Genomic DNA, 15,618 nt, shown 5'->3' with positions numbered 1-15,618 from the left:
CGGGAGAAAGAAGGTCAACTTGGTTCCGTCCCGCGTCCAGGTGGTTCCCAAGCTGACGTCGACCGTGATGGGCGAGATCGAGAAGGTGCTGGACAACCGGCCCCGGCCGGTGCCCCCGCCCAGGTGACAATTGCAGGAGCCCTGGCTGGGCCCCAGAGCACCGATACCCGACAGCCCCGGCTCGCAGCAGCCGCTGCCGCAGCAACAACAGCACATCGCGCTCGACCTGGACGACCCGGGCCCGGCCGAAGACGGAGGCCGCGTGCAGCGCTTCTTCGCAAGCGTCGCGCACGCCTGTGTTATCCAGTAGCGCTTTATACGCACATAACACGGACCCGCGTTGCGCGCCCGCGGGCGTTTCTCTTGTCCTTCCGTGCGCGGTCAGGTGACCATACCTGTCGACGCGAAACCTTGAAGCGAGCTGTTTGGTGAACTATACCGTGTTACAGTCTGCGCTATAGCGGTGACGCTTCACCGTCCAGGTGCGGCTTCTGTCGCGTTCGCTGTCCAGTTATTTGTCACCGATATCGAAAAAAAAGAACGAATGCAAGGGCCATACCTGTGATCCGGTTGTGCACCACGTTGCAGCAAACCGTTCCACGAACTTCCGATTGACGGACCCACACGCGCCCTCTGATTCAATGACGTACGCAATGCAGTCAAACCTCGTTATAACGAAACGGGATATAACGAAATAATGGATATAACGAAGTAATTCTCGCCCCCCCCCCCTTCAGCTTCGTTATAACAAGATTCTACTGTACATGTTCTGATTGCTTTTTACCGAGGAAAAAAATCGTAAGGGAGACATGCCCATCTCGCTTACAATAAACGGAAGCGACTACTCAGATACCGATAACACCACCTGTGCTTTTCATTGGCATCCAGCGCGCAAACGGATGAAGGCGGGAAGAACATAGGACGAGCACCGTCTGTGTTTCTTGGGCCCTCAGCGGCCGATCGAGTCGCAGGTTGTCTCTTTGTACGCTTCTGCTAATCCGCCGTTGCGAATAGAATCTAAAGTCAGAAGACATGCTTCTCATATCCACTGTGAATGCTTGCCGTAGCTGAATTGGACAAGGCCACTTACCAAGCAGCGAAGTAGGTCCACCGTGGCCGCATTTACAAATTGTTTTCAAGAGCCTTGGCATGATTAATATGTTATAGCGTGTCTCTGCTGAAAAGCGCAGCTTTTAATCCTTTTACTCCTTATGCAAAGATGGATGCCACACAGGTTAATTCATGAACAAACCTGCAGTGAGCTACTTATTGACTCTCTTTTTACCAATTCAGTCTTAACACATCTGCGTCAGATTTAAACCCTGTCACTGCTGTTAAGCTTGTTTGTTTTTCCCGACGCTTCACTCTATCATCTTTTCGTTCGTACCTAATCCTTTTGATCGAAACTTTAACTCTCTTTTTTCAGGTAAAAAAAGTGTCTTGCCACCTTTTCTTAGCTCGATATATTCAGGTTTGGACGTTCTGTAAACTTCTTACACGACAAAATTCCTTAAAGTGTGCGTGTAAGACGCGAAGTAGCCACATAATTGTCTACAAATGTTCGTACGCAGAACAACAGCTCCGCGTAATTTGGAGGTCGAAAAGACCGTGCGTAAAACTAGAGACCTTGCGGTATACGCGGAAGTCAAAGCCGTGCCTATGCGCTCAATACGCAATATTACGCGTCACTCCCCTTCTGCAACGTGCAATTACCTACAGCCTAATCTAGCAGGCGCTGTTTCGTTGTCGCTGGAGAACGTCTCGACGTCGCCGTAGATGACGGAGCGCGCGTCATTTGGGAGGCGAAGTCATTAGAGGCGCCGGCAATACGTGCTCGAGAAGTACGGCAAACAAACAAACAAAAAAAAAAGCTGCCGAAGAGGCTCAATTAGCCTTTGGTCATATCACGTACATAGCGTGGAAACAATCTTCGTGTAGGAGAAGAAAAAAATAACAAGTGGTAAGTAAAACAGTGGCGTAAAATATCCCGGCAGATTTGCGCCGGCATATAACGTTCGCTGCAGAGCTCACGCAAAAGAGCCTATATAAAGAACGCATCAGGCCGTTCGTACGCTGCTTGTCATACACGGAAGCAGGTTGGTTTGACGTCTGCAGACAGCGAATAGAGGGCTATCGGAGAGCGATAAAAGAAAACGAAAAAGCTAAAGAGACTTCCTGCAGAGTTTCTGGATTTAATCCTGATTTTCCTGCCGAGGCCAAATAACCAAGCCATGTTACGAGCTTGAACTTGCGAGCTGACACGTCGTACGTTGTCGATTCTAATGCTTTCTTTTTTATTTTTGTCTGTGTATGCATATCTAACGACCAAGGAAAGAATGACGTACTTGGACTGGAAGCTAGATCGCACAATATCGCGGTGTCTGCATGATAATTATTTTGTTGATCCGGCGTCCTGGCGTGCCTGGAATGTATAGTTTCGTTTTCGGTTTGTGTGCCTGGCCGCCTCATACGAGTATAACGAAGAGAAAGAAAGAAGTGTTGCGCGATCGGGCTAGCCCGAAAAGGAAATGCATATGAACATTAAATGTCGGGACGCTTTCTTTCTAATCAAATGCGCGTTAATTGCACGCGACGAAGGAATTTTAGGAAGGCGGACGCTTGAATTGATGAACAGCGCGCGAAAGCAACACCAAAGAAGCCCCTTGCTGCGGCAACGCAAAATAACTGACACATCAAAATCAGCATGTATGTTGTCCTTGTTTGAAGTAAAAGCACGGATGTTGCCTTTCAATGTGTACACAATGGGCGGTACGGTTTTTTGCTTACCTGACAGGAGCATGCCACAGGACCAATTCTTGCATTATACGTGACTTCGCTTGGCATTGACGAACAAGAGAAACGACCGCTGGGTCAAACGATGGCGTTCGTTACGAGCGACGCTGCAGTCTTTTTCACTCCCCGGGTTCGGTCGACACAGCCAGGGCTCAAGAATATCTCTGTATTTAGGCGCATCTCTTTGCTTGACTGTGTTATTTTTTTTTTTTTCTCTCTCTCTCTCAATCTACTTTTACCTCTGCCTATTGTTCCCCGCAGAAACCACTGATCACATGTGTCACACTTGATAGTTTGTTATTACAGTTGCTTATATAATTTCCTGTTCCGGTACTAAGCGTTACAAACGCAGTCACATGACCCGAGTACAGTCACGCGCTGTATTCGCCATGCACGCGGTGTCCGCAAGGGGGCATGACTGCATAGCATAGGATATGTATACAGCCAAAAGCTACAGCTTTCACTGTGAGCTGTAGCTTTTGCAGCAATTCGACCTTCTACATCTCTCGGCGACACGGTCGTTTATGTTTTTCGTGTCACCTTCGCTTCCGATACCCAGCCTCAATTAACCAATGTCGAATTTTACTCTAACGTGCTGTCTATATGTTGTTACGGTATGTTTGTTTCGGTGTTTCGTGTGGCCTCCTCGCGGATTCAAGAAACCGAAGCAACGCTATACTACCTCTCTCTCTCTATTTTTGTTTGTTTGTTTGTACACAAAATGATACCATCGTTATTCGCACGTTACCATTTATATGAACGTTGCCACCATTCTCCTACGCCGTGCCGCAACACCCTGTATATTGATTTTCTTATTTGCTCGTGAATGTTAATAAACACCCGTGTGAATACAAGGTGACAAGTATACATACTAGACGCTTCGCTTGTAAGTAATGACCCTCAGTAGAAGGTTGAAGAACTATTCCGTCAATAAGAAAGAGAATAGCGATACTTTCTTCCTCCGCAGCTTTTATATGGTGCTGCAGAGCAAACAAGGAAACCATACAGGTATGCACGCGATTGAGTCATTACACATGAATGATACTGCGAATTAGGTCTATAGAAAGTGCTGCCGCTACATAATTAGTTATAAGTGGCGCTCTGCATGACTAATGCATGATGTAGAAGGGGCAGTGCTACGGCATAGATACGCTGCAGTTACAGCATTTATTGATTGATTGGATTGATTGATTGATTGATTGATTGATTGATTGATTGATTGATTTTAACGCTCCGAACCAATTCAGTCACCCTGGATCATGAGTGACGCAGTATAGTGAAAAACTGCAGCAACTAACGGTTCTGGAAACAAACCCGCAACCTCGTGTTCAGCAGCATAACAGCTGCTGCGCAGCCACAGTGAAGCTCAGTAAATGTGGTTAGATATGATGCTGCTTAATGAACCAACATTTACTAGTGGGTGCAATGAAATTGTGAAGATTCTGCCTTCGGTGTTTGTAAATAGCTAACCACGCTGAAAATGTTTGTCTGCATTTCACGTTGGTGCAATGCTTTCTAGAATGCAGGTTAAATCTTTACCGTCTGGCACTCACAGACTATATACATATATAGAGTTGTACATTGAATAACGTGGCCAGACGTATACCTTAAAGACAGCGTTGGGTGCGTCTACTTGTGCAAGTTTACAATTGCAGGTATCCGAGAAAAGCAGTGCTGTAAACACATACTACGAACTCAAAGATTAGATAACGGATTGTTTTACGTAACCGCTTGGAACCCTATACCCGTAGGAGATCCCGCATCCCTCCAATATTAAATCTTCATAATTACAATGCGCCTGCTTGATTAAGCAGAAACTTGTAACCAAGAAGGTTACGTCGCTTACGAAAGTTTATTAACCATGGTAGACACAGAGAAAGAAAGAAAATTTTGTCGCAACCTGGGCTAAATTTCAAATTATTTTTACGCATAACGCATACAATCAATGAAAACAGCATTCAACCATGAATCAATATTTGCATCTAGTGCACTTTAAGCGTAGCCGACAAATATGTCGAAAAAGATAGGAAAATAGCGAGGATCGCGACTTGTCAAGCGTAGGACACGAGGAGAAAGATACATCATCATTACTGAAATCACTTTCACGATCACTCAAGGCACACGGCGTTTCTTCAGCGGTGCGCTATATGAACGACAACAAGGTAATGACATACGAGGGCTTTGGGCAAGGAGCCTATATCTTATATCGAGCGCCTACGACCAGAAGCATACGAGAAAAGAAGCCGTGCCCGCAAGCCCGCAGCCGTAAATCATCGGCTGTTGTCCTGCAGTCGGGCGTGTAGTCTATATATAAGGCACGCTGAGGTTTACATTTACATATACGCGCCGCGCGTTTGTCAGAGGGTCCAATTCATTTTGCGCGTGTGTGGTTGCGATTGTGTGCGTTACACGATCAAAGCGCCCCTTTTCCCATGCATGGGAGCGCGAGTCGTTTCTTGTACAGGTTTGACGGATCGACGTGAGTGCACGTCTATGCTATCTGTGTATAGTCTGTATACATGCGCGTTCAGTCTATTTGCAGGCTTTACTTTTGCTTGTAACGAGAGTTTATGTAAAAGTCGTTTGTTATCTATGACTGTGGTGCTCAGCGATCTTGTGTCATTGTTCCACGTGGAAGTGAATGTATGCGCCCGCCGTTTCTGTTTTTGTGTGCGGTGCTTTTTGAATGCTACAGCATTTTTTTTTTCGTTTGTGCGTTTGAATCGATTATACTTGCAGTGCGAATAACATATACGAACCAGTGGTCGAATTCACAGGACTTATCTTTTGTAACAACTGTTTTGTCAGTTACCGTAAATCTTATAGCTGATAACGCTAATCTCTGCCACGTTCGGGCTGCGTCCGTTGTTACGAACTGCTCCATAGAGTAAGAATTGTTTTTGTGAGTGCGTACCCAGATCGGTTCCTTTGTAAGAACCGGGGATCCAGTGCCGTGCCGTACCTTTCGGTATCGGTTGATACCGGATTTCTTCGCAGATTCGAATTGCAACAGAACTAAGCTAGAGCAGCTGGATCTGTCCTTGGTTTTGCTATGTGACCATCGTTTGTTCCTTTTTATCTGTGAAACATTTAACTCCATGCTAGCGTAATTAGTGACAGTTAGTTTAGAAACAGCGTCCTACTTATGTGGTTGTCTTCTTGAAGAAAGAAGTGCAATCCTTCCTTGGATCTCTATCGCAGCTCTACAACTTATACTATAGAGCATGGGCGACTTGGTGAGAGCCCTGCGATATCTTGCAGTGCGTTTGTCGCCCCCATATTTCTAAACTGCTGCTGCTTTTGTCTTTTGTTGTTCTTTTTTTTCTTCGTTTTGAAATTCACAAGTGCCGCCATACCGAGCTTGCAAGAGTAAGAGTTCAGAGGTCCAAGAATAATCCTCAAGGGCACTTTTAAGACTTATTAACTGAGATATTGATATCGATTATTTCGCGTATCCAGTCGAGAATCGGTCTATATAATGGTCCGTTTTGACGCTTTACGCCACGGTTTGAAGCAACACGCAGAATACGATCGAGTCGTACTCAAAAGTGTGCATAGTGACAACCCGGCTCTCAAACTTCTAACATAAAGCAGATGAAATGCTCTTAGCATAAACTAATTGTTTCAAATGCTCGTTAAGAAAGACGCACATGCCGAAAAAAAAAATGTGCTTGCTGACCTCGTGCCGACTGCCTATTTTCGGTTTGTTCCGATACCTGTTTCGATTCGGTTCGCACCGCTTCGCTTTGATTCGATCTGTGTGCTCCTTCGTCTTTGATTTTTTGTTGGCAATATAACCCTTTGGCGGAGTCGCACAAGATGAAACCGTTCCGAAATACTATTTTCTGCACCAGCTGCGAATGTAAATATTGCACGGGCAAACCATCTACTACAGCCGAAGTTATCTGTTTCTGACCACATACGCTGGGAAAGAAGGAAGGAGCGACCGCTTTTTTTCCAAGTGCCTTGTAACTGGCTGCGCATCTATCATTATAGAGCCTGCTGCTACCCGCTACTTATCTTTCCTCTTTATTTTCTTGGGCGTAAATAATATTCTCTCTAATCGGTTACGATCTAAGAATGCAGCGTTACGTACACCGCCGTACAAATCAATTAGAATTTGTATGGATGCGCCGTCCAATTACGCTCCCTCATTTCGGTAACGTCACGGCGGATGCGAAGCTCCTTCGAACAGGAACTATGTTTTCGACAGCGGAAGAACAGATGGCTTAGGTGCAGTGCGGCTTTGTGGGCGAAGCCTGTGCTGCTACAGTGCCACCGATCACAGAGCTCGTCTGCTGCGCGTCATGGCATGCAGCCTGCTGATTCAGCCACACCAAGCGTTATGAACATATTATTATTATTTTTTTTTTGCCATATCGTACACTTGCACAGCAATTTCAATTACTTAGTTAAGCTACTCTTCCGTGTCGGAGGAATATACCAAAAAGATGCAGATATGTAATACTACTCCATATATAATAAGAATCGAGACTGTTTTTTACGTCAATAAGAACATAGTTATCGTAGCCATTGTAGGTACAGTCAGGCTAATCTGTACACGACGCTTATAGTCGCTGCATCTAAATCGCCCCAGGTGAAAATTTCCTGTTGGCTTCCTGTTGGTATTTAACTGATTCCAGTAGTGCTGGTTTATTAGCACATTCCCAGCAGCTACTGGAACCAGCAGCTACTGAGACCAATAGGTGATGGAACCAACAGGTGATGGAACCAGTAGCTGAAACCGATAGCTGCTGGTCCCAGCACAGGGTTGCAGGCAGCCGGCCGACTCGTTACTCACCGCTATGGAGAACATTTCCAAGCAACAAGCTGATGCCCGCATGAACTTAAATGCATGTTTCGTACACTTTTCAACAAATTTAGGGTTGAGAAATATGAAATCTTGACAGCTTCGCTTGGCCTCTGGAGGTAAAATTTTTGTATGAGGAAGGAAAAAGAGTGCACTGATTTACAGCGTAAGGTCTAATATGTACATTTGAACATCATTCTTGGGTTGTAATTTCACTATGCTACGTCCTTCCCTAAATGGATCAGTGCACCGAGTTGAAAAGCAGTAAGTTCTTAACTAGAAACAGCTGATCCTAACTCCAAGAGTGAATGCTTGGACTAGTTAGTTCGGGTCCAAACAAAACCACTGAGAGCATTGTTGGAACCAGCTCAAGCCTACTGAAAACCAGCAGGTTACTTGCAGCGTCCCAGGAGAGAACCAGTATTCTGCTGGAACCAGTACAGAAAACTAGCAAGCACTCAGCTGGAACTAGCAGCAAGCCTGCACGCAGCCTGTCAAGACCAGCAGAAAACCAGTAAGCACCCTGCTGGAACCATCGGCAAGCCAGCAGGCAGCCCGCTGGGGCCAATAGAAAATCAGTAAGCACCTTGCTGGAACCATCGGCAAGCCAGCAGAAAACCAGCAGGTTACTTGCTGGTTCCATCATAAACCAGTACAAACCAGCAGCTCCCAGCAGGAAACCAACAGGAAATTTTCACCTGGGGTGGCATATTCATAGACAACCCACTGATATGCGTAGAAGAGTAGGGAATCAGTGCCTCCTGCATATATAGGTGCTGTGCACGAAGTTGCTGCGTACGAAGGTGCTGAATTCTGTCAAAAATATTTGGGCCAACTTAGGTGTACTTGTTCTCATGCTTAACTTTTTCGTAGCAGCCTTCCTGCTGACCGAGAATTTGCCATCATAACTGCTTGTCGGCGAGCAGGTCGTCGTTTCACGAAACATAACGCGTCCCCGTGAACTTGCTTATAGCGCCGAGTGCGTTCTTATTCGCAGGGTTTGGAGACAGCTGTGCAGCCGAACATTGTGAGGAGAGAACGTGTAGAGCTTTCCGCAGTTCTAACCTCAGCTGCTATCCTTCTTCCAAGAAGTACAGTGCGACAGGGTCTAATGATCCGTGGATTCTCGAATAATAAACGCTTTAGAAATGTTCAAGACGCCCGTACATAGGCAGGTGTTGTTCATACATGTGTTGTTCAATAATTAATTACAGTCAGCGCGAAATGCACTCTGCTCAGGTGACCGAGCACATTCATTACTGCAGCTCTTTCACTCTGCAAGAGAAGGTGGTCGCGCACAGCCGTTCGCACATAACTGCACGTAACTTGCCGTCACTCACGACAGGAATATCAGCCATGATTAATATAACGAACGACAAAAATGTTTGTACATATTAAGCGCGGTAACTATGGCTTGTCATACTTTCCTTTCTCTAGAGGCCATAAAGATAAGTTCGGCTTCGTTTATTTCCCAAACGCCGGGGACATAGCATAACTGAAATGTTGGAGGTCATTCGATTGATATCCTAATGAATCCGTTTCTTCCGCGAAGCTGTATATACCTGTACGCCAATTTGTTCAAATTGTCCTCGAAAGATTCAGTCGTGCGTAGCGGAGGCTTCTGTGAAGGAAGCTGTTTACGGAGACAATTCCCACATATGGTATAGACAATGAAAAAGACCATGACTATAGTAAAACTCCTGCACTCTCTAAAAAAAAATTTTTTTTCTCATGATTTCTCAATCATTATTTTTTCGTGAAAAAATGCATATACGGCCTTCGACATTTTTAGTAAGCCCCGCGCCCAGATTCTGCAAAAAACCTGTAATTCTGCCTCGTGCGCCTCTTTACGTACCGCGACACTCCTACAAATTATATGCAGTGACGTGCAATCCGCGGCTTTCCTAATCATCTGGTGACTTGCAGTACGGCTACATGATCCGGTATATAGTTTTTTTTTTTTCTAAGTACACGAACCCTTGTTAGTAGGAGCCGAAGGTAAGTAACCGTAGGCACGATGTTCCGACTTCGGACTACCATGAGTACTGAAAAGGCGTGCCTATTGGCACTTATGCGCATCCCTTTGTCAGTAACGCACGAAACGACTGAGGCATTACATGTAATATGCCAACGCCTATGCAAACACGTGTTTAAGCTCCACTACTTGCTGCTAAAGCCCACCGTGGCATACATAGATGTTATTCTACTTGTTATTGTTATGACGACCTGCGCATGACGCAGGAATTTCAAGTCGTTTCTGCAGCACCAGTGACCAGAGCATTCGTTTTCATGACGTATGTGCAACGTGTCAGCTTCCTTGACACTCTTCGATACATGAAATCGATGCTATATTTTTCTGTACTCCTGGATCACACCCATGCAGAACATTGTGTGCGATATGCTTGTGTTCTGAGACCAGATTAAGACCTTTAATGTTCCTTTTTTATATGTGTGTGTGTGTGTGTGTGTGTGTACGAGTAAAACATTTCTGTGCAGTCTAAGTGATGCAACTTGTGTATTCTTAAACTACCAGCAAGAGTGTACTGTGAAATTACCGTTGCGAATTCGATGTGTTCAAAGCATATCCTTGCCCAAAGGGGCGCTAATTAGGCAGTGCGTTGTCTTCGTTTACAGTGACGTCATCTTGTACAGCTATGAAGACATGCGTTTGCCGCTGCACAATGCTTTTCTTTTTCTGTACAATGGGCTATACTAACAAAAAAACTGCATCCACAAGCGTTCAGAGCGTGTCTAAGTCAGCGTGCGTTGCCCTGTTTTCCTTCTAACGCACTGCCATTTTTGTCATTGTGTACCGGCGAAATAAGATGGAAACATTTTTTATGCCCGTGCCGTACAGACATCAGTAACGCTACGTATATAGCGGTGTTCAATAATTATGATGCCTCAACTATCGTTGAGCAATCTGAAATGCTTTGTATACTTTCTGTACTCTCTCGACTTCTGAAATTGCTCCATCGCGCTGTTTGTGCATGACGTCACTCGACGTAATAGCATACCGTCAATTTTCGTCACTGGTATGTTTTTCGAATGGTGTGACTATATATGAAGTTGCTGGTTTACCTCTCCACGAGAGGTGTACTTGAGAAGTTTCAAGTACAGAAACTTTATTAATTGGAGGCGCTAGACGTCAACGGCAACATTTGTAATGCCGCGATGTATTACTAGCGACAAAAGGGCTAGGCGAAGTAACTGAGCGGTAAAATAGTGGAATACAGTAGTTCGCAAGCATAAACGAGGAAATCTTTCTTTTCGCTTTGTATATTGCCGACGCTGTCGCTCTTCACGCTTCATATACATATAGTAGAGGTAAGTCAAATGAATGTGAAGCCAGCTGGTTCCACTTTGTTCGCTGCGATGGTGCTGTCGACGATGCGATGAAAAGTTTAATAAAGTTTTGACATATCATGTTGTCCGTTGCGCACGTGTACTTTGTCAGTCATTCTTCCTTCACAAAGTTTTTGAATGGGATAATATTTTCGCTAGCGTCGTTCCTGCCACCACGCAACGGCGAACACGTGAGGTCACGTGTCCCCGGTTCAGTACAACTTAAGGCCGTTTCACATATGGCGCGATTGGGGCGATAAAAAGTCGTTCTGTCGCGTACGTCGCAGAGCGATTTTCGCTGGCAGCTTTCACATGCGTCTTTGACCGCGCGATTTCCGTCGCAGCGACGCCCCAGGCTGCTCCCGGCTCACGAAGTATCCATGCCTGCATCGTTAAATAAAAACAACATGGAAACTAGTCAAATGTTACAATTTCATTTTTTTTAATAGAATAGTACACAATTTTTCAGCCTTTAAAAGCGTTGATACTTTGCTCCACGCGGTAAAACAGGAAAGCACCTATTTCGACGGCGCTAGCTGAGGGGGATGGAACGCGTCGGCTTGCACGCGCGACGGCGTTCCAAGCGCGTTCCTGACGCATTTGCTATGTCGATGCCAGACAACAGATGCACGCGGCAGGCCGCACCTTTTTTTTTTTATCCAGCGGCCACCTTTTTTTTTTTTTTTTTATCCAGCGGCCGTGCCCATACTATCCCTCACGCTCAACGGAGGGCGTTCAGGGAAAGGGCCACAACGGCGCTGGGGAGGAGTAGGGAAATGTCAGCGGCGGCGCCCGTAGAACGTTCTGGAAACGGAACGGCGGCAGCACGCTCGCGCCAATTGTACACGTCACCGCGTGGGCTCAGAGCTTCATTCCACATCGATATGGGTCCATCTAGGCTTTCGCCTTCACATTCTTATAAAGTTCTAAGCATCCCCCGTAATTTTGACATCTTCCACATCGTTTGAAGATTTGTATACGTTTTTCTCAAAAGAACATTTTGCTCGACCTCATGTAACGCGAACTTTCATAATTCATTTTGATATGAAATTTGCGCACTCATTCCTCACATAGAAATGTGTGCAACGAACTAGAGGAAAATGAATTGATGCAACGTTCTTGCATTTACAGCTGATTTTGCAAATAAAAATTGGCCCTTTTTTCACCTTGCTTAGTTTTTCGAACAATACTTTCTTAATATTTATCACATTGCATTTATTCTAGTTCATTGCATAGGTCCCACACTTAGCTACATAAATGCTAAAACTTTACTAAATTCAGCGCTTGATTAGTTACTTATCACTGCTGGAACAACTGGCACGTTTACATTTTATGACAGAAATTACTTGCCAAAAAATAAACTTAACAATTTTCTGCAGTTTAAATAGTTGACTAAGCTAATTAAGACATGCTTATTCTGGAAAAAATGTTTTTAAATCCTGGCTTCCGATTAAAAAAATGCCTTTTCTTGTGCAGCCTGAACTGACGTTTGGGCGAGTAGGTATGGGGGTTCACTTTAGAAATAGCACCACAGGAACACACGGGCATGAAATGTAACCTTTCACTTTGTTTAGCCACGTGCTGTTACATATAAGTGTAGACCGCTTATAACGTAAGTCGCCGGAGTCGTGAATATCTGAACTATAAGCGGTACCGCACTATAACCAAAACAACGATTTTCAAGCTCTGCACGTATGCAAAACATGTAGACCAAGCAGCCGCGCGTATCCGAGAATCGAAGCGTGCGACTGGGAGTTTTGCATCCGTTTAAATTTACGAGGTTAATGTCCAAGTACCCACGATCTTCGCATGAAGCAGATAAAGTAATAATTTTAAAAAAATGACTCAGTTTCACCCGGAATTCGAAGCACCAATTGCGATAGCAAATTAATAGAGAGCTATAAGGAGTAGGGATAGTAGTTTTATAGGCTGCATAAACTTGGACACATTCGCTTACTAACTGAATTAACAAGCATGGTGTCAGCGCGCACAAGCAAACATGAATAGACTCGATGATCGCAGACAACCACTGTCAAAGTGCGGGCGTGGGGAAACGCGGCCGCCGCAGCGAGCGAAGGTTCCGGCGGTCTATCGCTTCAAGGGAAACTGAGCGGCGTAAGCACAGCGTATACAAAGGTCAGAGCCGTGTAGAGATCGCTTTCGAGATACGGTGCGCGCGACAACACCGACAGCCGGCACAGGCGCGAACGCATTTGTTGGCAGAGTAGAAGCCGCCCCCACCCCTTCCCTCCCGTGCTGCCTTCCCGCTTTGCTCCTTTCGCGTGGGAAATTGCGTCGCCAGGTTCCCCTTGCACCCGGTTGCAAGATACGCATTTGGTGCCGCAGCACAGTGTCGCCTCCCCTTACTCCCTCCCATACCCCCACCGCCTTTCGCGCGATGGAAGTCGCGTTTGCTCTCCGTGAAGGCGCGCGTTCACTCGCACGTACGGCGCGCGGCGATGATTTTATCGCCCTTGGACTCATGTTCCACGTCTCATGTCCCTCCAACGCATCGCCCTCGTTGATCTCCTTTCCTATTGGTGGGCGCACCTCGTTGAGAAGCGTGCTCGCTACCGCCCTTGTCGGCGAGATTTTCCCTTGGAAGCCGCATTATAACCGGCATGTCGTCTCACGCGGCTGCACTGTAAGCGGTATGCGTATAGATGGAGGGCTATGGTAAAATTAACGGGAGTCTGAAAAGACCGTACTATATCCGGTCCTGCACTATAAGCGGTTATGTTACAAGTTGTCTATACTATGCACATTGCCGTTTGTGGCAAATAAACCTCTATTTGAGAGACCTGCGCTTGTGTCATCGTGTCATTTCATGTCCGTGTTTTTATGTGGCACAGTATCTAAAATGAGCAGTCTGTAAAATGAACAGTCATAAAACGCATGCATTGTCGGAGTTTTGTTTCAGAACATTTGTTTCCGAGCTGACATTTTCAAAATCTGAGGAATCATTTTGTCAAGAATGTAAGGCCTGGTATGAGCAACTTTACTGATATAATGGCGTGGCAATATAACCCGCATATATAGCATGTGATATAGCACGGCGTGGCATATGGCATACATATACCTAAATATATATGTAACCTCACTCCAATGAAGACGGCAAAAATTCGCTTGCAATGTCCTTGTAATTCCTATCGCAATAAAATTACAAGGGCAAATCTGTACAACACAAAGGGCAGCGACTTGCTATTGGAAGCTTGAGCTGGTTGCCTAAGGACAAAAACATACCGGAGGAAATATTCGCAACAAGATGAGGCATGTGTATGCTGTAGCAAAAATCCGGAGACCCCCTCAGCACATGGAATGCGATGGGATTTACCCAGTGAGACCCGCAGGCAAACGAACACTTTCAAACGGTTCAGTACACTTTCCAGATGCATTTGGATTTAAAGTGGATGGAGGCATCAACCGGTCAGCAGTCAAGACAAGCAAGAGACGTCTAGAGTATCGGTGGAAAAAAAGCAGGGAAGAAATACTGATACGAACGGATACAGGCATAGGTAGCAGTACAAGGTAGAGAAGTTTTAAGGAAGATAAAAAAAGCATAAGATGTATATGAAAATGCTAGAAGAAGCATGTATAGCATACCTGATTAACTCAAGCACGCTAGGTGACTATTTGTCACCACCTCGTTTCAAAGGGGATGCGAATGATTGTCATCATCATCAGCTACGTTTAGATCCAACTGCTTGTTTGGCTCCCCCGGTGTACATTGAAAAATTCCAGCTGACTAGTCAAAATGGAGCTATCAGCCACAGGCGACTTCTTTAATGTACTTCGAGTCGACGACATCACGCAGGCGAGTTGGTGCGGAAACGTCAGAAGCACCAGTGCCATGCACGCGCGCTTCGTTTTTACATAATTTCTGGCTTACCCAAGCCTACATTCACAGTAAGCGTGTCCCTTTTACTAAGGGGCCCATCACCAGCTCCTAGCATAGTAAACTGGTCTGAGCATAGCACCAGGTCTGAGCATAGTGCAGTGCATAGATCATGCGGTAACAATCACGTGGCTGAAAAACATCTCAAAATTCAAAAATACTGCACGCCCTTCTCGAAGGACGACCACCACTTCTTCCTTATCTGTTAGCCCCCCTTATCTGGCAGCTGGTAGAGGTGGCGCTAAAAAGGTAGCTCGCCTTTTCGCATCATGGCTTCTACAAATTTCATTTCCTTCTATCTCGGCTACTACAAGACATCTGTGAAAAAATATTCGTGGTATAATGCTCCCTGAACGGCATTTTACAACTTCCTAGTGCATAACTGAAATTTCCGCGAGGCCTGGTGAGAGTTGCTTCTCTTCAGTGTACCTCTATGAAAACTTCGCCTTGCCATAAGAAAGCACTGCAGGACGTTTACAAGGGCTGAAGCACAAAAAGTACACTTGTGCTTGTTACGATTGATTGTGGTTGCAATTAGGATGAAAACTGAGCGCAACACTGTTGTCTGCATTTTTACATAAATATCAAGCACACACATTTCTTTCTGTAGTCATCTTATTGCTAAAAGGCGATGCTTCTTGCAACACATTTATGTACACGAGCCTGGTTTCATGTTTGGTACATTCGATAGCTTCATGTCTGTTGAGAAATCACTTTAAGGGCACTTTGTATGTGCATTGTTTATAAGCAAGAGATTATTATGAGATTATTATTA

At 45.3% G+C, this 15,618-nt stretch overlaps 1 protein-coding gene across 1 annotated transcript in view; it reads left to right on the top strand.

The window, feature by feature from the left end:
- LOC119446175 (voltage-gated potassium channel subunit beta-2-like) overlaps positions 1 to 11,040 on the top strand; it is a 57,829-nt gene extending 46,789 nt beyond the window's left edge. Inside the window, exon 17 of the mRNA XM_049664855.1 lies at positions 41 to 11,040. Coding sequence (XP_049520812.1) covers positions 41 to 127 — 87 coding nt within the window. The 3' untranslated portion in view covers positions 128 to 11,040. The remainder of the gene's footprint in view (positions 1 to 40) is intronic.
- The last annotated feature ends 4,578 nt before the right edge of the window (positions 11,041 to 15,618 follow it).

Source organism: Dermacentor silvarum, chromosome 3 (assembly GCF_013339745.2).
Source record: "Dermacentor silvarum isolate Dsil-2018 chromosome 3, BIME_Dsil_1.4, whole genome shotgun sequence".
NCBI lineage: Eukaryota > Metazoa > Arthropoda > Arachnida > Ixodida > Ixodidae > Dermacentor > Dermacentor silvarum.
Note: the sequence above shows the minus strand (reverse complement) of the source record. Positions and strands in the feature narration are given on the sequence as shown.